At 43.9% G+C, this 22,105-nt stretch overlaps 1 protein-coding gene across 2 annotated transcripts in view; it reads left to right on the top strand.

Moving 5' to 3' along the window:
• Positions 1-21,730, top strand: part of mcu (mitochondrial calcium uniporter) — a 56,633-nt gene extending 34,903 nt beyond the window's left edge. For both annotated transcript variants that reach the window (XM_061087198.1, XM_061087197.1), the window contains exons 3-9: positions 14,196-14,259; positions 16,430-16,600; positions 16,992-17,096; positions 17,195-17,355; positions 17,765-17,968; positions 19,125-19,241; positions 19,397-21,730. In XM_061087198.1, coding sequence (XP_060943181.1) covers positions 14,196-14,259; positions 16,430-16,600; positions 16,992-17,096; positions 17,195-17,355; positions 17,765-17,968; positions 19,125-19,241; positions 19,397-19,477 — 903 coding nt within the window. In that variant the 3' untranslated portion in view covers positions 19,478-21,730. The remainder of the gene's footprint in view (positions 1-14,195; positions 14,260-16,429; positions 16,601-16,991; positions 17,097-17,194; positions 17,356-17,764; positions 17,969-19,124; positions 19,242-19,396) is intronic.
• The last annotated feature ends 375 nt before the right edge of the window (positions 21,731-22,105 follow it).

Below are 22,105 nucleotides of genomic sequence, written 5' to 3'. Positions count from 1 at the left end.
GGAGATGGTTGTAGCTTTGCCAAACTGAGGTTTTAGCCTTGGTCAACAATTGACTTCATCTGTGCGTCCTCATTGAATAGAAGCTGTAAGGTGCAACTTGCCTGCAGCACATTTTGGTGAACTCTAAAAACTAGCACAGCTGGGAATCTGCTTCCATAACATTCATAACGCCTCTTATTGTTAATTCAAGCCATCACCTCTGTCTCACAACTGTGAAGAAATGATGTCTCTTTTATTGATGCTGTTGGTACTGAAGTGGAAGGTCAGCACGCCTCATTAAGTCATGTTAGCTTTTACTCCAGCCTTCACTTCTGTCTCCGGCAGTTTCCTGTGGTCCAAGGTGTTCATTCACATCTCTTGTGAAAAGTTTGATACAAAACATTAATTTCAATTTTTTAGTGACACGGTTAAGGGGTGCTCTCACTGCACATGACCACAGTCTCCAGCCGTAGAGGCATAAAACCGCCGTAGCAGAGACGATATCCACAAGCCAGCCAGCGAGTCACTGCAAAAGTCGGTTTCTGGCAGTTGTCAGGCAGTGCACCTTCATTTGTTTTGGGGGCGTATCTTTGAGGATTGTGTTGCCTGCTCTTGCTTGCTTACCCAGGATTACCAACTTTAGTTATAAGAAAATAATCCTGCCCACTATAATCACTTGAACTCCCTTAACAAATTTACAAAGACACCGACACCGACAAACACACACACAAACACACGCATATATGATAAAAGTTTGAGGACCAAAATGTCATGGAGAGTGTGTTTGGTTCCTTGGTCTTCTACAGTTTTTGATTCTACTTACCTATTAATACTTAGAACATTTGTGATGTTACCTCTTTAATGTTTTTTAAAAAAATCATGAAAACATTTTGTCGTCTTGGTTTTCCACACAGTCACTGAGTGCAGCTTTCCTCTGTCATTAGTCAGTTTTTCTACAGATCCGTCTGTTTTCTTTATTCCTTTAATGTGCATGTCTTTTACTTATATAGAGCATTTCATAAAGAAAAAGCATATGTTACAGTGTGCTTAGTTCCTAACAATGTAGTATAAACAAAGTTTTCTTTTGTTTTTGCTGTTAGAATTGTCTTACTGTGATTTATGTCCAACTCTATTTCGGCTATGTCCTGAAGGATAGACGCAAAAATACAAATTCAATTATTTGTGTATGGATGGATGGCTTTGTCTGGAGTTTATCTGTCAGTATGCGAAATTGTAATCCTAAATCAAGGTACTCTACACTGCGAGGCACCATCAATATAGGTTTTACTACGTCGGAGTGACACAGATCTGTGAGTATTGATTTAATGTAGCTGTGAAGGAACATTTATACTGCTGTGCCCTTAAAAAGTAAAAACATTTTTTTCAAACTAACAGCTGCCTTTTCAGCTGCATTCATTTTTCTTTCCCTTCATCCTTCATGTACGCAGACATTGCATACCTGCTCAGAAACCACCGCCAGGCACATAGTGTTGGTTCCCATGTGGGTTTTGCTTTCCCACTGAAACACCTTGGTGTCAGGTCAAAGGAGCAGCTGGTTGCTGTAGGGGAGGCATATGGTGGTCTACACCCTCACTGGGAAGTGAAAGTGACTGTGGTGCTCAGTGGCGACCGGAAACGACTCAGTTGAGGAGATGACTAGTCATGCATAAAGCTTTTTGAAAATCTATACACCTTTTTTAAAATGTAACTAAGTATTGTTGTTTCAAACTAGAAAATCGTCATCATCTGAGGCTATAAATCAACCGACTCACTAAAGATGTCCACATGACGACAAGGTGTGTGTTGCAATGTTCTGTAAGAGTCGGTTGTGGTGCCGCAGTCTCCCTTCAGCAGCTTCTGCTTCAGTGTGTGTCTGAGTCACATTCATTCGCCCAGTTTGAGCTCTGACATGTCAGCATACCATATGTCTACGGGGACCGGTGCAAAGTCAAACTCAGACAGACCTGCTGACACAGCCAAGTGGGCAAAGTGTTGTTGATTGGGTTTACCAGAGTTTCAAGTCCTCTCCACTGACCATCCCCTCATGAGGCTGGACGGCTAATGCTGCACATTGATAGCTCACCACTGAGATCATGAGAACAAATCACTGATATTCTCGGCATATTGCAGCCAATGCTTTCTAAGACATTGCAGTAGAGCACAGGATTTTTGGAAGTGGATTTACCCATATTGATATTGGAGTATAAAAAATGTATGACACAGATGTATTGTCATATATAACTATAGATATAGTTATATATAACTATAGATATAGTTATATATGCCATTACACATAATAAATGCCAATAATTCCTGAGATCTCGTTATAAAACCCTTTTAACTGTAAATATGGCTTGTTTTTTTTTTTTTTTTAATTTAACCACAAACATTTTAACATAAATTAAGTGTGTATTCTATAAGATGAAATTTTTCAATTATTGCGGCATATAGAAAATTATAAACACAAATACCGATAAATTTTGGACAGCCTTATTTTAGGTGAAATTATCTAAATGTATCAGTCGTGTAACTTAATAGCCCGAAGCATATTGAAAGCATGAGGGGGCGGCAGAGGAAAGACATCTTGACGAGAGGGAGAACTCTGTCAAAGTTTCTCACAGGGAGCATTCCCAGGCTAGGGTCCATAAATAACAGCTGCTGCTTCATAGACTGTGAGACACTGATCGCTGCTCTGAATGTCACCGTACACGCTCTCAGAGATTCAAACATCCATGGTCAGCTCTGCATTAGGGGAAAATTAAGTAAAACATGCTGCTGTTTGACCATTTAAGGCAGCAGCTGTCATATTAACTAACAATTTGTAGGTTATTACAGCTGCCTCCAATGGTTCTCAGTACGATGTGAGTATGTTCATGTTTTTCTATGAAAGGAGTCGCCTACAAATTAAAAAATTATGCCATTGCGTCACCTGTGAATGTAAATCCTGACAAGGTGGACAATTTTAATACCTGCAGGTCAAAGTAGTGTGTTGACAGTGGTCTGACCTATTACTCAAACAATACTGCAAATTCCACTCCACGTCATTGCTCACTAAAAGCTTGGAGGAGGGGACAACAGAATAGCAGATCCCTAAACAGGATTAATAGTCATCTAGCTGCCTTGAATTTCAAATTTGACATTTTCACTATCGAGTTTTACCGCATGTTTTGTCTCAGCTGACAGCTCATTAGGGATTTTCTCAGGCGAACTATCCCAGAGAAAATCTCTGCGCCTCTTGTACCCTTCGGATTCTCAAAACTTTAGAATAGCTGGAAGGTGAATGCGGTCGATTGGGAATTGTAGAAGTCTTTATAAAAACTTTTTTAGAGTAAATTTAAAGGATGTAGAATTGTAAACTTAAATGTATGGAAGTTAACAGCAATCTATTGAATATGTCTCAAATTTACTACTAAGCCTACGACCGAAGTTCCAAAACTGAGGCGCCATACCAAGATGTTGTGACTTGTTTTGCTAAAAAAAAAAATATTCTGATTAACCAGAGTAGTTAAATGAGTTACTCACAAGGCACAAACTTTATATATTTGCCCCATTGATTTAATATAAAGATGGACGAGGTATCTTCACTTCCTCACACTATCCAGAAATACAGCAAAAATATCTTGGACTCGAACGCTATCTTGCGCCAATGCTGTCCTTTGGAGAGTCCGTGCTGGGCGACACGCTGTCAGTCATGAGGTTTCACCCTATTTATATATCATATAACCAAACTTGAACATGGGAACAGAACAAGAACACCTTAAAATGACGGAAAGTTCCATGTCCCATCCACTAACACAGAGGAGGTGGGATTAATGACATATACCGCAGACAGCCACAACGAGGTGATCAAGACACGTTGGCTTCCCTTTTGACGAGCAGACATGTTGTCCATCTTTATATACAGTCTACTTGTCTCTTTCCTGGAACTTAACAGGGGCTCAGATTTTGGAAGCAAGGCAAGAGATGAGGTAGGAAAGGGAAAAAGTAGAGCATCTTGTGCCCTTCAGCGTCACAGATGAGATAAATTGGTGATGACCTTGTACTGATGCATTTGCTCTGAACACAATGTTTTTTCTGTGTGGGTTTTGATCCAAATGATCATGGACTTTGAATCCTTGAGGGATTGTTTTGGCCCCAAGAATCCTTCGAAAAAGGTTTGTTTTTATTGGACCATTTATTTCTGACACCAAGGGGAAAAAAAACCTTGGAAGAATGTTGTCTTTTCTCAGTTGCCCAAAGCAGATTCAGCAGGACAAGAGGCAAAGTGGTCACAGAGGGACACTGCATTGGTTTAGACGGAATGAATGTGAGATACTATAATTAATGCTTCCAATAACAGTGGGAAGTGCTGGTGCAAAATGTAGCTGTGCTCTCTTGCAAATTGGATAACTATAATGTTGGGAAGTAGACGGACAGCAAGTCTCTCCATGTGCTGCTGCAGGTGGTGGGAATAGAAAGAAAGGGAGGATAATCAGCATTGAACAGTGCCTATTCAGCAGTATTGATTGGTGTGTAATATGTGTGATGTGAAGGCGCTGCAGGCCTCTACCCTTAGATCAAGGCTAATGCGTTGGCGGTGCGTGTGTGAGGTTGGATTTCCAAGCATTCCTTCACAAGATGGAACAATAATTCAGGGCAGGAATTTGACTCCATCCCAGGTCACCCTGTTCATGCAAACTCCCAGGCGGCTATTTCTTCAAGCTAACCCTATTTAGTGTTATAAAGGTACCAGGCTAGTTAAACATTTTCACCACTATTTTCATCTGGCATGAAAGATATCCCAAAAAACAGGACTACCCAAACAGTATAAGTGTTTAACTGTATAATGACTTTTCAAAATACGCTATGGATGGACCCTCAAAAACTCATTAGTAATACAACAATTATAGAACAGTTAGCTTACACACATAAAGAATGTGATACAGCCAGCGTTAGTTCACATGTTAAAATGATAATAATCAAGTATCCAGCTTATCAAAATCCTCACACACACAAACCTTTTATTGATAACTATCTCACTTATCATGCAGTAATTAGCTAATCTGTGGTGAAGACCTTACACGTATTTATCCACTCCCACTCTGCTCCACCTTTGCTTTGCCTCTGACCATGATGACAATCGTTTATGGCGTGCATCCTGTCCAAAATGTTATTGTGCAGAAGCAGGCAGACCATTGGTATTTGCATAGTTTGTTTTATTTCAGGATCCCTTAGAAGCACATGGGTGTTCCTCTAGTCGAGAGTCACGATGACGTCCCATCTCATGGATTCTGTGTTCCGTCAACTCAATCGCTGGCCAAGTTGACCGTTCACTGCACCGCAGATCAAAAGCTCCCTCAGGCCAAGCGGGAAATGTCCCAGTGTGGCCCAGCGAGCTGTTCACCAATGCATGTCTTAGATGTACTGTATGCCTCTGAATGTCAGCAGGGTCTCAATTCTTTTCAAAAGACGGAAAAAAATGATAAGGTTAGATGGAGTTAAGATGAGAAGGAGACAAAAACAATTACAGCCATAAAATGACTTTCATCCAGTCTCCTACAGTAGTTGAGGGAAAGAGTATCACGTGACCTGCACTGAAATTAACACTGACACAAGCAGTGAGTGCCATCTGCTGTATGAGCTGTATGTTCCTGCAAAGTGACCCCACACACATACTGTACATACACTACTCTGATCTCAAATGTGACCCAAAGAACTTGGGGAATGCAGATTCTGCTCCCCGGCTGGATTCGAATCCTTGGAGGAGCAGAGCTGTGAAGCACGGGGGCCGTCTTGTAAGCTCAGGCGTGAAAGTCTGCACTGCTGTTTAATAATGCATCAGGTTCCTGTGTCGCTGGCTCCAAGGGAGGGGTTGGGGGTTGGTGGTGTCAGGGGTGATGAGGGTATGCAGGCTCAAACCTGCCCTCCAGAAGTAGCCTTCGTGTAATGGGATTCAGTCGTTCACTGGCGAGATCTTATCCCATGGATTAAGCGTGACATGAGCCGGCATTAATAAATCCAAGCATGACCATAGTCTGAAAGGCAATTCATTGAAATGGAATGAAAGATGAAGCTGGCATTATTTATATCTTGCTGTAACTGGTGTAGGGGTTCTGCATGATGTTTGAAATTGCCTGATCAGGGGAAGGTTGTTTTCACTATCAACTCTGCATTGCGGTGGAGAGATCAGATTGGTGTGGGCTTCCGTGGGGTGCACTGTGTGTTGTCACGGCTTCCCCCTCAGTCTGTATATGTGTCTGTGAGCAGAGATTACTTAATACTGAGGTGTTGGAGAATGTGACTGCAGATTTCATATCTTTTAATGGCTTTTACCAAGCGAGGAACACGGTCGAAAGAAATGGCAGCAGTTTCTCTTTTGTTACATAAGCTTGTTGGGGCTGAGGCAGAAGAAATGACTGAGTGATTACTGTCACACTGTACTTAAATCCACTTTCTTCTGTGGCAATTGCTGAGTGCCCACCTTATCTAGGTGAATTTCTGCTTTTTTGTCTGTATTAATGCGGGGACAGACAGTGTGGGTGTGTCAGTGCCGGGGGTTGTGAGTGCCTCGCTCGGAACGCTTGCTCGGGTGCTTTTCAACTTGTTAACCCCACGGCTGGGAAGTGTGGGCTGCAGGAGGCTGAGTGGACAGGAGCTCAGCGTGGAGCAGATAGAGAGAGAGAGAGAAAGGAGGTGACAGGAAGCACAGGGAGCTATAAAGCTGGACACATCAGCTCCAATACACTGACACAATGTTCCCTTTACATAGCAGCTGCATCAGTAATAAGATGTGAGCCAGCAGGTTTTTGTCCCATTTGCTGTGCTTTACCTTCAGTGTGAGGGAATTCAGGCTTTTACAGTAGTAGCACAGTTTTCAATAAATCAGTCGACAGAAAAAGAATAAACAACTCGATAATCAGTTAATTGGCATTTATCTACAGAAAAAGGCAAATGCCAACACTTTTCTCGTGTGAACTTTTCAAGTGAAAGAATTTGCCTGTCGTTTTTTTCCTTCGTGTCAGAATTGTTGAATACTGTGATAAATAATACATAAAACAATAGATCGTTTTTTGAGTAACACATGCGAATATCCTGCCAATAGAGCTTAAAGCTGTAAATAAAAATTGCGAGTGTCAGCCAATACCAATGTTGTAATTGTTTTTCCCTCTAAAATCAATATCTGCATCAGCCCTGAAACAAAAACATTAACCAGTTACACCAATAATTGCTAATCAAGATGAACTGGTTGTGGAAAATAATCCTTAATGTTTAGCATTTTTGGGGATTCAGCAATCCAAACAGATATTTAAGAGAACATCTCATTATGCAAAGCAGTAAAAAGTATGAAATGGTCTCAAGTAAACAATTAAAATCTTACAAATTTAGTCGATATTTAATTATTTCTCAGGGGGAAAAAAAACTAATAAAAAAAATGCACATCACTGTAAATTAGAGTCAGAGATTTTAAACTTGCACAGGCAGCAGTCTCTTAATCTCCTTAAAAACACAAGGATACAAAAAGAAGCTCAGACGTCTTACTGGGTTAATGAACGAGAGTGTAGTCCACACATTTTTGCTCCCCGCAGCTGATGAGATGGTCGACGCAGTGCATTTCCAATTTAATAGCTCATAAACCTCAATCACCAACCCTGACAATCCACATGGAAGTAGTCTTCAAAGCGGAGTCAGCAGGATGTCGAGGCCAATTGTTGGTGATATACAGTAAACATGGCTCTGATTGGTTGTGCGATATAATGCGCTGTCAGTGTCTTTTTTACGCCTCCACTCTCACATCGCACATTCGGACTTTCCCTGCAGCCATCATTTCTTGGGGGCGAAGGCAGGAATCGTTCACATCTGTCTGTCCCCGCCTCTAGACTGGCCTCACGTTAATTTATCCCTCTGTGTACTGTCGGCCTTCACACAGTGATCTCCCGCTGACCCCATCTTGACATCCTCTCCCTCCTTTGTCTGTCATGGTGGCATGATGGAGCACAACGCTGATCCTCCACCGTAGCTTTTCCCTAAACGACTGAGCCTCTGGGGACTTGATCCCAGCCTCTTCATGTTAAATCTTTCCACACGTTACGACTTCTCCCAGCAAAATGAAATGGGGAAAAAAATATTTCAACCGTGTCTGAGAAGTAGGTAAAATATTAAAAGATAATTAGGCTGCATGTGTGCAGTCATGCCTAGAATTGGATGTATATAGTATGCACTCTAGTGACATGGTGTATATGAGCGTGTGTATCCCTGAATGATTTCATGAATGACTTTGTGTGACTAACCACATTATCTGGTCCGTAGCCGCAGCCCAAGACAGCACATTACCACATAGATGGATGCAGTCGTCGTGTATATAAAAGACAGAGGCTTCCCCTCCCTCACCCCACTGCAAGAAGAACATTGTGTCGGCGACTTTAGTCCTCAGTACATGCACTTTGTCTCTCACTCATGCACACACACACCCACACACACACACTTTACTTGATGCTTGGAGCTTTTTAAACTGCTGTGTCATTTCGTGTTGAGATCTAGCCTTAACAACCAAGCTGAAAGAAACTAAGCTGCAGTTGACACATGGAGTTTTGTGATTCCAGTCCAGGGTAGCCTGCTCCTCCAGTTGTCAGAGAGCATGTGAAAATGTACATCTGTAGCCCATGTCATGTCAGGACTGTTGCGCCTGAATACAAGATATTGCAAAGTAACCAAAAAATTGAATTTCAACTTTTACTTTGGTAGTTGATGACTTGCCCAGACTCATTAGATCTGTTTCCTTTGAGCATATCTGGCGTTCAACTTTATCCAACACATTCCAGAAGCTTTCCTTTTCAACATCTTAGTAGTGCTGTTGAAACCTGTAAACCTGTTATTTCTTCATTTAGTCAGTGCTGGTAATTTGACTGCATAATGTGCAGCGATAACCTTCTTGACTAAGATGAAGCATTTGAAATACTCAGTCGGACTGCAGTTACCATAGCAACAGCCACAGTCTCTTCTAATTATTTCAGTCATCACTACCTAAAATCTCATACATTTTATCACGTGGACACCTCTCAGAAAAAATAACTTCATTATGCTTTTGTTTGGCTGAACAAATCAGTTTTAACCAAATCTCAAAGCCGCTGCACCAACAGGTTCTGTGACTCTCCTGGATGAGAAGGAGGAGGCTCTTAAATCTAGCATACAAATGTAAACTGGACTGAAATGAGGACGAGAATGTCCTTATGCTGCTGAAACACAGCAAAAGGAAACGGTTGCACATAGGCGAGATTATTGATGATAGACAGAGATGCAGCCGTTTCAGTCTCCTCCCCTGGCTCTACTGTATGTGAGGTTTTTCCTTCCTTCCTTCCTTCCTTCCCTTGAACATGAAAACAGTCACGTCTGTGTGGGATCGTCGCAGCGGTGGTGTAGGAGAAGGATTCATCTTTGCAAAAGATCAATACACAGACGAGTTACGGTTTACAGGGAAAATCTGAAAAAAAGAGTGAAGGATCTGGATGACAGTGTCCTCATCCACAGGGCACGAGGGTGAATCATATGCTCTGGCCTTTGCAGTCACCAGATCTCAACTTAATTGAAAGTCTGGGGACATTTTGGACTGTCGTGTTAGACAGCGCTCTCCACCACCATCTTTAAAAAAGGGAAGACGTTCCAGGTACTGCTGCTCTGGAGACGCGTGGATAAGACACCTTGTACGAGGACACTTTTTTCTATTTTAGCCAAAAATTTGCCGGTGTACATATTTTTTTAAGCACAGGGTAAACCTGCTAAAAAATATGATAGACTCCTTTCCCATTTCCCCTAGAGGAGTTTGCCCTTTTCCCTGATGCCTCATCTTCCACGTCACAGATACACCAAAATTGAGAGGCTCTTTCAACCTCACTGTCTTGCCAAAGCAACGCGTTCACCCGTGTATCATCCTTCCATCACTGGAGCTGATAAAAAAACTTGTGTCCACTGCAGAGTCATTTGACCCGGGAGTGAACGGACATTGTATCCATTCTCCATCCAGATGATAGTGGGTGTTAGTCGGCTTTGTGGCCACTGGAGAAGTTGCTTTAGTTTTGGTTTTCCTTTAATTTGTAGCCCGACTGTTACTTCTGCACAGAACTTCTCCCTGGAGCATAGAGAGAGAGACGGTTACTATATTAGAGCTGTGAAGAAGAAGCCTTGTGCTTTCCCTCGGGACTCCAATTTAGTTTCATCTCCAATTGAGTTTCATCTCCCACAATAATACCCGTATCATCGACAGGGTCTCTGCTCGCGGTGCATTTACTACACTTGAAATGAGAGTGTGGAGTTTTTTAATTTAAAGAGAAAATGCACACGTGGGCTCGTGGTAAAATGCAGAGGACGTTAATGCGCAGTGCAGATGAGAATTGAGAGAGGATCAAAACGCGGCACATCAGGATTCAATGTGAGTAGAAGACAGAGATGGAGAGGAGGGGAAGGAAGGGGGAGGGTGAAGTTGAGGGGCAACCCCCCTTTCTAGACCAGGGATTCCTTTACTGCAGTGATCAGCAGTCCCCCCCCCTCCTCCATCCCACCATCCTCCCCGCCCAGCAAGTCTGCCTCTCCCCTCCTCCCTCCCCCCTTGCTTTCCCCTCATACTCACGGTTCTCTCTTTTCATCTCTCTCTCCCTCCTTCCTTCCCTCTCTCTCTCTCTCACACACGCGTATACGATAGTCACGTTTCAGTGGGGAGGGACTGTCTGCTGCAGGGTACAGTATACGCACCACATGGTTGGAAACGCAAGCGCACACTCGTGACTCACAACCTCTTTACTCCAGCCTTCATTTATCTCTATCGCTGCCCTGCTGCTCCTCCATTTATCCTTGCATTCCTCCTCCTCCTTCTCCAGGTCGTTTCGCTCTCCTCCGGCTGGTCTGTCCATCTTCCACCAGCTATCCTCAATACCCCCCTTTCCTTCTTTTTCCTCGCTCCCTCTCCCTCTCTCTCTCTCTCTTAGCGGTATGACATTGATTCCAAGGTTGCTGTGCTATTGACTGCTGCTTCGCTGCTAAATATTTCAGGCAGGGTTTCAGTGGCTGTGTGCCGTGGGAGGGGTTGGGGAAAGGAGGTGGTGGTGGGGGGGGTCTCTCAGTATCTCTGCAACTACCGCTGACAAACAGGCTGGCGAACAGACGGGTGGACACACAAAAACACACACACACATGCATCCACCACCTGCAAAGCTACATTCACACGTACATGTCTCTCCACAGATAGATATACACACACACACACACACTTTAGCAGCGTGTTTGCATGCGTCTGTGATGGTGCCCCGTGTGGGGGTGGGTTGTGCGTATCTCGATGAAATCTTTCCTCCCGGATTGAGCAGCTGAAGTTAATGAATGGGCAAAGCTTTGCTGGACCGCTCTCTGCAAACTGTGCAGTTATTCCAGACCAGCCAAAACGCCTCTCTCAGCACGTCATCCGATCGACTGTTTCGGCTCTTCTTGGTGCCACGGGACTGTAATTAGTATTCTCATTTAGGACACACACACACACACAGACACAAGCACTCGCTAAATGGAGTTACTGTCACATTCACAGTCATCATTGGCCTGGCGGTGTTTTAAATGAGGCTTTTTTCCCCCTGTGATCCTTATGGTTCACAGCAGAAGTGACTGTCACAGAACTTGGTGAAATGATGTGGTATGCGTCTGGGAAGAACCCATTACGTTTTGGTGCAGATCTGAATCCAAAGGTATCTGAATCATGGGATGGATTCTATAAAGTTGATTTTCTCTAACTCTGTGACATTTTGCAATATTTAGTTGGTATCTCATCTCAGAAAATAATTTGTGGATTTTAATATAAAAAATCAGGCATGTTTAGGGGACTGATATTTATGAGTGTGGGCCATTTGGGTTAGATCCAGATATAGGGGGTCTGTTGGGACGTATAGATAAACATTTTCTCTGATTTCTTTTCAGGGTCTATCAAGTTAGCAACACCAGATAAGTCAACATGTCCTGTTTATAGTCAATCGCGGAACTTGTGATGATGAACAGTCAGTGTTGCATTTAGATGTAATCTATACATAATATCTAGAGCTGACAACAGAGGGGCTAGCACCTCATTGCCAATTAATGTTACTCTTGTTCTGCTGCTGTTTTTTAGGGTCACATGGAGGTTAACTTTCGTACTCTGTTAATACAAATATTGGTCCTTTCCACATCATCACTACCTTGTGCACTTGCAGCAGTTAGACTGGTTTGGACTGTGGGACTGGAAGCTGGATAAGACGACTGAGGAGTTCTGATTGACGGTCACATTCTCTGATTGACAGCCCCGGGCATTTAATCAGCAGTGGTTGATTGGCAGCAGTGTTTGTCAGGTTGACGCTGGGATTACAGGGAATCCCACTGTGGTGCCCCCACTGTCCTTTCAAAAAAAAAGTCTGGGTTTGTTTTGATGACGTATGACTCTGCAGTTAAGTTAAGACAGCTTTCACTTCACCTTAAATCGGACTGAAAGTCTCCAAATTTGAACTTTATACAGGCTTGTAAGGTTTTTGTTAGTGACTGGCTGTTATATACAGTTATCTGTATAAGACAAAACTAACCTTAGAAAAGATCTGTGCATCGTAGAGATTTTTTATTCTGAAACATGACACATGAATCACAAATTCCCCAAGTCTTGACCTGTGTCTCTGGGTCGTCTCATGAACACAGTGGAAAAAAATGGTCCTTTCTGAACACTTGAGCTTCTTCTGCTGTTAACCAGGATATCCGTCCCACTGAGAAATGAAAATCTTCTCTTAGTATTCACACCACTGACTTTATCGCTGGCAGCCTCGCCTTGATCTCACTTCTGTGAAGTCGACCATTTTACGACCGTCCGGCATGTGAATGCTGTGTGATTTGTCGATGGGTGTCCACAGTGTTGCTTATCTCATTGATATTGAATTGAAAAGCTTCTGGTTGCAGTGACAGTGTGTATAAATAATACACATACACACACATATTTTTGGTCTATAATTATCAATAAAAATTGAAGTCGTGAGACTCATGAATCTCTGCTGCGGTGCTGCAGCTCTGTAAGGGTCAGAGTGTGTGAATATTGTTAATCTGATATAAGAGCAGTTGCACGCTGGACGAGTGCATCTCACTGAGGCCTGCTGCATGCTGGGAAAAACGCAGTGAGGTCTGTTGATAGTGAGAAAGCGGTCCGATGTATTTCTTCAAAAACTGCAGGGTTAACTGAGTGTGCGCGTTCATGTGTGCGTGCCTGCGATTCGGTGGTGCTGCTGTGCACTCAAAGGAGAAAGTAATGTGTCTGCATTGAATAGTGTCAAAATATGACAGTTTTGCACAGCTGTGGGAAGCACTTGTTAAATATTAGAACCAGTCTGCAAAGGAACAGAGACATATTTTGTCTGTGCATGTAAATGGTTTGAGTCTTGATGACCACTCAAAGCGCTTTACATTACAGTTTGCCATTCACCCATTCACACAAACATTCATACAGTGCATGTATCAGTTGCAGTTTTTTGTTCTATGAGGTGAACGCACAAGTAAAATTTTAATCGGAACAGATATGTATTTGCCACCCCTGGTGCACTTTCTTCATATTTAATTTCCTGATGTCTGGGGAGATCTGACATTGTGTCTCATGCCATAAAAGGCTCGACCGCAGCTCAGTGGAAAATAAGACGAGCTCTGTAATTCGAAACATGCGCAAAGCACATGAACACTTTACTGAAGAGGGGAAAAAAACTGGAGGGTTTCCCCAAGCTCTGCTGCGCCGTTGGTCTTCTTCCCCTCCTCCTCCTCCTCCTTGTCTAGAGTGAAGAAGAGCAAGTGGAGACTTCATGCTTAACCACACTGTTGTTATTGAAGCTGCATTTGGCTGCTCTCTTCTTGTGTCTCCCACTGTGGCGTCTTCATCCTGGTTTCTGTTTTTGGATGCGTGCCTGCGTGTGTGTTTGTGTGTTTGTGTGTGTGGTCGTTTCTGCCTGAGCCTATCGTGGAATATTTCCGTGACTATACTGCAGTTAGATCTGAAAACCTGTGTTTCTTGGGTGTGGCTGCCATCTGCATATTGGGAAACTGGAACAGAGTAAGCCATTTTGTAACATGATCAATGGTCAGCCTCCCATAAACAATGAGGGAGGTAAATGGATAAGGCTGGTGTCACATACTGGCTGACAGAACAGAACTGTTAGATAAGCAGGAGCTATGTACAAGTTTATTTACCACGTTTCTCTTCCTGTCTGCAGGTTTGGAGGGGCGGCTCCTCATGGCATGGCCAGAGACTGTTGTGTACCTCCGCTGCTCCAGAAGGTAAGTCCTTAAGAGCCGTATCAGGGGTCTCCCTTTTCAAATCAAACCCCCAGGTCCAGGCCCTGTCACCATCCAAGACAAATCATTTTTGCACCAGAAAAGAATTCTGCATCGATCAGACAGAAGAAGCTCTTTGAGGTAACAGCCAGTAGTCGTTAATATGAAACCTGTCTCGGGGCAGCAGCTGCTCGTCTGTGTGAGAGGCAGGAGACGGGGGAAGTGTGAAAAGTGAGAGGAATAGAGAGGTAGGGGAGGATTGGAAGGAGACGGCTGCAGCATTACAGTACCAGCTGATTCGATTTCAAAGTGAGCATTAATAGCTGGAGCATAGGAGCCGAGATTGGCACGATATCCTCGCACCTTCAGCGGTGTGCCTGCGATGCTCGGATAAAGCCGGACAAAGGGAGCAGGTGCAGGAGGAGAACAGCACAGCCACTCTGAGGCAATTTTTCAAATTGTCAGTGTAATGAATGAAGAAGTCGGTGCACAATGAAATGTCTGCGCCTCTTTGTCTCCGAACACGATCCAGAGACTCCTGCTTGAGCCGCCCGCGCTACACGATGATCCGTCACTTCTTGGTGCGAGCCCAAGCGGAGATCTGCTGATTCACTGCAGTGGTACTGAGCGGGAGGGAGAGGTTTGCTGAGTGCAACAGCGGCAGCATGGATCTGGCTCCTCTGTGGGCTCGCAGGTGTTGATGCATGGCCCTGTCGTTAGGGGCCACTCAGCACGATAATTGTATAAGCTGTGCAGGATCATTGGAACCTGTTTGGTTATAGACCAGTAGAGCTGGATTGCATACCATTGTTACCATTCTAAGGAGAAATGAAGTGCCACCGAGCAAATCGCTGGCTCTGCTGTGTGGTTTTACAAAGTGACAATCCTTAGGTTGGCGCTGAAAAACCCAGCAAGGACAAATAAAAGCTCTAAATCACTATAGATGTCAAAATTCATGACGAGAATGTTTTTGTGTTTGTCCTCCTCTGAGACCTTCCTTTCTTTTTTCTTTATTCGCTGTTATGAAAAACCTTTCAAGCAATGAATGGATTGTTATGTGTAGCTCAAGGTCTGTTGGATTGTTAGTCCCACCACACAACCATTATTTAGAGTTTTTTTTTGTCTTTCTGTGGGAATAAAATATATCAATAGTTGGCTCAACAAATCAAAATAGTTGCTCTGTGAGGAGAAGGTTAGCAATGTTATGCTGTATTGATTCTCAGGGCTTATTTTGATGCCGTCAGCAAGTACACGGAGGGTAAACAAATCAGAGTTCATATATCTCTCTCTCTCTCTCTCTCTCTCTCTCTCTCTCTCTCTATATATATATATGTGTGTTTTTTGTGAATCCTATATATAGGATTCTATATATATAGGATTCACAACAGTGTTTACAACGGGGAAAAATCAGTGACAGGAGAGTATGCTGACGAAGAACTTACACTTAGTTTGGTTGTTCTGTCGCTGAACTCCTCCAATAGGTGGAGCTGCCGTTGTACTGCCCCCTGCTGGGTCTCAAACCATCCTCCTTTAAAGCTGATTATTTTTTCTGGAGAAAAGTCAACTTGAACCTAGCATGACACCATAAGCTCACAGCACGATGATTCTGGGTTCAAACCTTTCTGTGCAGAGTTAGCTTTTCCCCCCAGTGCCGGTGGGTTTTCCTCCTGCTTCCATTCACTATCCAAACACATGAGTTTATTTGGAGACTCTACATTACCCATAGGTGTGAATGTGAACATGAATGATTGTTTGTCTTCTGATGTCAGTCCTGTGGTGGATCGGTGATGAATTCAGGGTGTGACCCCGCCTCTCACCCAATGTCAGCTGTGATTGGCTGCAGAAGTAGAACTGTTGTGACGTTGATAGTTTTAGGTTAGTTAGCAGTTTTTAGAGTCCAAGTTGGAAGCCATTCATGATTCTGCTGCACATATTCAAATTGTAATTATCCAGAAATAGCCAAAACAAATTGACAGAGAGAAAAAACAAACAATAAACTGCTGCTTATGCATTCATACTAAATACGTATATACTCTGAGGGAGCAGTAGTACATGGGAACACGATTCCATGGTTAATTTGGGGCCTCAGGTTGTCATTTTTTACATTTTATTCTTTTGTGTCATTGGTTTTGACTCGTGTTTTTTTTTCTCCTGCCTGCGACCCGTCTCCCAGAGGTGACGGTGGTGTATCAGAACGGACTGCCGGTGATCTCAGTCAGTTTGCCTTCCAGGCGAGAGCGCTGTCAGTTCACCCTCAAACCTCTCAGTGACTGTGTGGGAGTTTTCCTGCAACAGCTCCAGGCAGAGGACAGAGGCATCGACCGGGTAGCCATCTACTCCATAGGTACGCACACAAACACTCACAGACTATAATCATTTACCCAAGCAGGTCATACATATGCATTCCCCTACATGCTTTCAAGTGTTTTCATATATTGAGGCTATGAGGTGTTCCCGCAGCTGTGGCTTTTATTCAGATTCATACACCAATGTATGCACCATGAAATTATTTCTCAGCCCCCACTCTGCTCAGAGGGCTCATTATACGGGAACAACTGGTACTTGAAATCTTGCTCTTAGTGTGTAAGTGCATCTGCTTTGACCTCTCACGATAATCAGACAGCAACGAGCCTGATGATCGAGAGAGGTTGAAGGGTGTTCGAAGTGGATGCCCGCCAGCGCTCCATCTCTCTTACCGCCTTTCCTCCCATTTGTCCCCCTCCCTCTCCATCCAGACGGAGCGAGGGTCGCCTCCTCCACGGGAATAGACATCCTGCTGCTGGATGATTTTAAACTGGTCATCAATGACACCACACACCTCGTGCGGCCACCGAGGAGAGGTGAGGTCCCAGTGTTGCCTCAGTCAGACATGTTTATTTATTGTTTTACATGTGGATTGTGTTCAAATCTGTATTATTTGTTTGCGTTTGTTCCTCAGAGCTGCTGCCCCACGAGGAGGGAGAAAGGCTGAATGACGTCAAGTTCCTGGTGCAGCAGCTCTACACCACCCTGCGCATCGAGGACCACCAACTTAGCAAAGAGCGCGAGCTGATTGGACGACTGGAGGACCTCAACTCACAAATCCGCCCCCTAGAGAAGGTCTTGCCACTGGCATTTCTGTTGTTGGTTAAACAAAACTTTGACACGTAATTGAAAAGTGAAACATGTAACCATATGAAGAAAAGAATACGCAACTTCAAATGATTAGGTGATTAGATTTTAATGTCTTTTTACAATCCGCATATGTTTTATTTCATCATTATCTTGAGATTTCAGGTGTTGTCTCTATTTATCCATTACAAATTATTGGTCGAAGACGTCCCAGCAGATTGAGTCTTAATTTCAAGACATGAATTAAATTGTAATCTGCGAGTCAAAAAAAAGAGTCAACAGCTGTTGTTAGTTGAACTGCTTTTTGGTGCTGAAAAAAACGTAAGGTAGGGTCTGAATGCAAATTTCCTTCTTTTTATTTCTGGCTGACTGTCTGTTATGGTCCTGACTTGTGTAGGTGAGGGTAGAGTTGGGTAAGAGGGCAGAGCGGCGTACCACCTGGGTGCTGTGGGGCGGCATGGCGTACATGGCCACCCAGTTTGGCATCCTGGCCCGGCTCACCTGGTGGGAATACTCCTGGGATATCATGGAGCCCGTCACCTACTTCATCACTTATGGCACAGCCATGGCCATGTACGCCTACTTTGTGCTTACACGTCAGGTGAGACACAACTCGACACTGTAAAAATCATACATACTGCACCTTATACTGCAGCTGCATCTATGCTATCTATACCTACGTTTTCAAAAAAGAATGATTTTATCCACATTAGAGTTTATTCCCCGCCATATTAACACGTCTTAAAAGGCATTTCACTTGACTACTGGTACACTGGGCATACATTTAAGCCGATTTTTTAAAATAACACCTCGTCTCCTGTGCATGTAAGCAGTTGTAACATTGTAACATCGTAAAATGACCACAGCTGTTAGCGAAGACAACAGGATCAGCAACACATGTTATTGATTATCCAAGTTGTGTTCTACACTGGTAGTCAAGGCTAATGCCGGTTGTGTTCTTCCAGAAGAAGCTCACATGATAGGACCCTTATGAATCAGCGATGGCAACCAGCTCTGACTGTCCATGTCAGACACAGCATCGGCCTTTTCAAACTAAAATGGGGCCAGCAGGAGTTTCCAAACTTCTCCATTTGAGCGTCTTTAAAACTCTGGAGCAGTGTGGACAGCAGGCGTATCCGTAAAATAGTTGACGCTTTCTCAAACGTAAACGTAGTAGTATGGCGGTAGTCTGCATCTACTGCTGTAGTTACAGCTGAAAAGATTAGTTGAATAAGCCGATTCACAGAAAATAATCTTTATAATCCATTAACAGTTTAAGTCAAGCAAAAAGGCCAAACATTCACTGCTAGCAGCCTCTTAAATCTGAGGAAAGGGAATATCTTTGGGTTATTAAAAAGATAATTTGTCAACTTCACTGTGGACTCTTTTCTTCTAATATCTTTAGTTATCAAATTAATCTCATAAATAACCTTCCTGCCTTTGGGTACACTGTTTGTGTATTCGATCATTCTTTGTGCCAAATAATGTGATAGATCATTATGCGGATCTCTTGTAGCATCCAGAGAAAGAAGCATCACGGTAATGAAATCTAATGGTTACCCTCTTTGCCACACCCTGCTCTAAACTTATTTTTAGCTGTTTTAAAGGCCGATCTGGTGACACAGTCGACCTTCCAAATTCAATTCAGCATTTATGAATCACCGATGGATGTCACCGGTGCGATTTGGCCCGAGGCTTTCTGATCAACTTACCTCCACTTACAAAGTGCTCTGTCTGTGTCTGTCTATAATCTGCAGGAGTATGTTTACCCCGACGCTAGAGACAGACAGTACCTGCTGTTCTTCCACAAGGGGGTGAAGAGGACACGCTTCGACGTTGAGCAGTACAACAAGCTGAAGGAAGATATTGCTGAGGTACCGACGTTTGGCAAAAGCTCAATTCACATATTTTTCATTGCAGTACTTCGATTTGTTACGGCCGCGCAGGGACCTAATTTCATGCCATTCCACACACACACACACACACACACACAATCATCTCATATTTTTTTCCTGTCCACCCTCTCCAGGTTGAGTTGGATCTGAAGCGTCTTCGGGACCCACTCCAGCTCCAGCTCCCAGTCCCGCAGCTCACCGCCAGTAAAAATTGATAGAACGAGTGACTCCCTCCTTTCTCAGCTCCTGCAAGCCCCTCCCCCTCCTCCCTCCTGCCGTCCAACACCCTTCTCCCTCTCCTCTCACCCTCAGCTATTCCTCAGTCTCGTCCCCCTCCCTTCTAACTCCCATCCCTCCCACACCCAATAATCCCATCCCTTTCTCGACTGTGGGAGTTAGTTTTTTTCTCTCTTTTTTTGTTTCTTTATTTTTAAATTTATCTTTTTGCTTTCCTGACTGAAAACTCCAGTCGGAATCGCAAGAAAAGGAAAAAAAACGCTAAATGACAAAGAAGGAGGATTAGAATACCAGGAAGTGAGGTCTCGTACAGGCGAAGGTTGTCGAGGATAACGAAAAGGACGACGACGACGATGATGATAATGGAATAAAACTGGCCAAATGCCTCAAGTCTCCAGAGGGACAGCCTGTAAGGAACTCCAGGGGGATATCGGGAATTATCACACCTCTAGACGCTCCAGGACAGAGGACATGCAGAGGGGCATTGTCGAGTGTTTGTGTGTGTGTGCGTGTGTGGAGAGGTGGGCGGACTTTCGGGGTACACTGGGACACCGACCCTGGCCACGCTGCGGATCGACACAGCCCCCCCCGCTTCCTTGAGCAGTCAAACTGTCAACACACACACATCTACTCCTTGCTGGGTCAGGCTCCGGGGAGACTCTCTGTCCCACATGTTAAAGTTTACACAAACGTCCTTACTGCAGTCGCACCATCAGGGAGACCTTCATCTCCCTGTAGCTGAACTGCTGCCTCTTCCCTCCCTGGGCCGAGCCTCCTCCAGGTGACGGACAGCTGTCCTTCCACGTGTGACCTTTGTCAGGAGCTTGTCTCGACCCGGCAGGATGTAGGCCCGGCCACGCCTCGTTTCCTCTTCCTGTTGACGTCCTGTAGCGGGCCCCGTCTGCGCAAGTATGAGAAGTTCTACCGACAACAACATCACTGTGTGTTCTTTTATTCCAAAAAAAATATTTTGGCACTTTTTATTTTGAAAGCCATAGTATATTTGTTATGAGAAGAATATAAATATATATATGTATACAATCAAATAAACAAATGACCAGAGGCTAGTTTCTTTCAGTGGGGGGAGGAGCTCTCTTCAGCACGTCGTTTTATGTGAAAACTCGTTTGCATCTCCCGTCATGAAGGAACATCTCGCTACGTCACGTACGCACACTGAAGAAGAACATTATAATGTATGCCGTTTCATATCTTTTTATGACAAACACATCATATATTTCACAGCAACAGGCTCCTGTGCATGGCCGCCAATAGGGGGCGAACAATATCGAACCCAAATCAGGGTTTGATTGGAACTGCAATCCCATCCCTGACCTCACCTGCAGTGATTTCACGACTATAGACGGGAGGAAAATTAAAGAGAAAAACATAAAGTGTCTTCGTAAGGTGTATGGCAACTGTGCATTGCCATTATTTCAGAAGACGTGGAGATGTGGTGACCACGAAGGCCACTGCACATGGTTTTCTTACTAACACACATGGGCGGGGCATCGTTGTCCTTGTTCTCCACTCGTTTTTCAGTCTACTCCTTTAATTTGTCACCCGTCTGTAGCTGCTACCATAAGGAGGTTCAAATAATGACATTATTGCTTCAGACAAACCTACAGGCATGCTATGGTTTAATATGTCTGATGAACTGAATGGCTTTAAAAAGAAAAGATAAATTGCAGTCTACAGGAGGAGTGGAATTCGCCTGCAGTTCAATATCTTCTTTTCAGATAAAATAACAAAAGGCTACATCTATAACAAAAAGCGACATTGCATTGATTTTATAGAAGGGTTCTGTTTTTGTCAATCCTAAAATAAAGGCAGAGCTTTCTCCTCCCACTGTTGCTGTAATGCCCCCCCCTGCTCCCTTGATGGCAAGGCAGGGTAGACTGCATGCTGTGGTATGCCCTCAGTAGAAATTTGTGAATGTGTAGGAGCATTATTGCAATTTTGTACTTAATTGGACACTTTTCTTTGCCACATCTAGTTGAAGCCTCACCCCCCTCACGTTGATCAGTTAAATCAAAGCATATATTTGTGGTGTCCATTTTTTGGGGATGGGGGGGAGGGGTTGTTGGCTTCACTCAGTGTTGTGTTCAGGGTTAGGTTTGGTGGCCCTCCGCTCCGCTCCCCATTTGTCTCCAAAAAAAAAACGGTGTCAAAGCCAGTTATGCAGCTGTAGATCACCTCTGCAGAGGGGAAGCACGAAAACATGATGCCCCCCCCCCCCCCCCCCCCCCCGCACACAGACGCAAGATCGTGTGCATGTGTGTGTGTTTGTGTGTGCGAGTAGCTGGCTGAATCCTGCTGAGGACATCCTTGTGTTTACCTCTGGATTTATTTTAGTGATAAAATGCATGGTTTGGGGTCAAATCAGAAGTTATGCCAAAGCAGGATTTGGTCCGATCATTTATTGTGTGTGTATGTGTGTGTTTAATCTCCAAGGGAGACTGTGCCTTTTGGATGATTAATGGTTTAAAGGATCAGTGGGTAGAATTCAGTGAGATCTAGTGGTGAAGTTGCATGTTGCTGCTGAATTTCTTTCACATCACACTAATTTCTGTCGATAGATCCCTTTCACCTAAGTCTTACACACTGGA

This window comes from Limanda limanda, chromosome 15 (assembly GCF_963576545.1).
Source record: "Limanda limanda chromosome 15, fLimLim1.1, whole genome shotgun sequence".
Taxonomy (NCBI): domain Eukaryota; kingdom Metazoa; phylum Chordata; class Actinopteri; order Pleuronectiformes; family Pleuronectidae; genus Limanda; species Limanda limanda.
The sequence above is the reverse complement of the archived record's forward strand: the minus strand, read 5'-3'. Positions and strand labels throughout refer to the sequence as shown.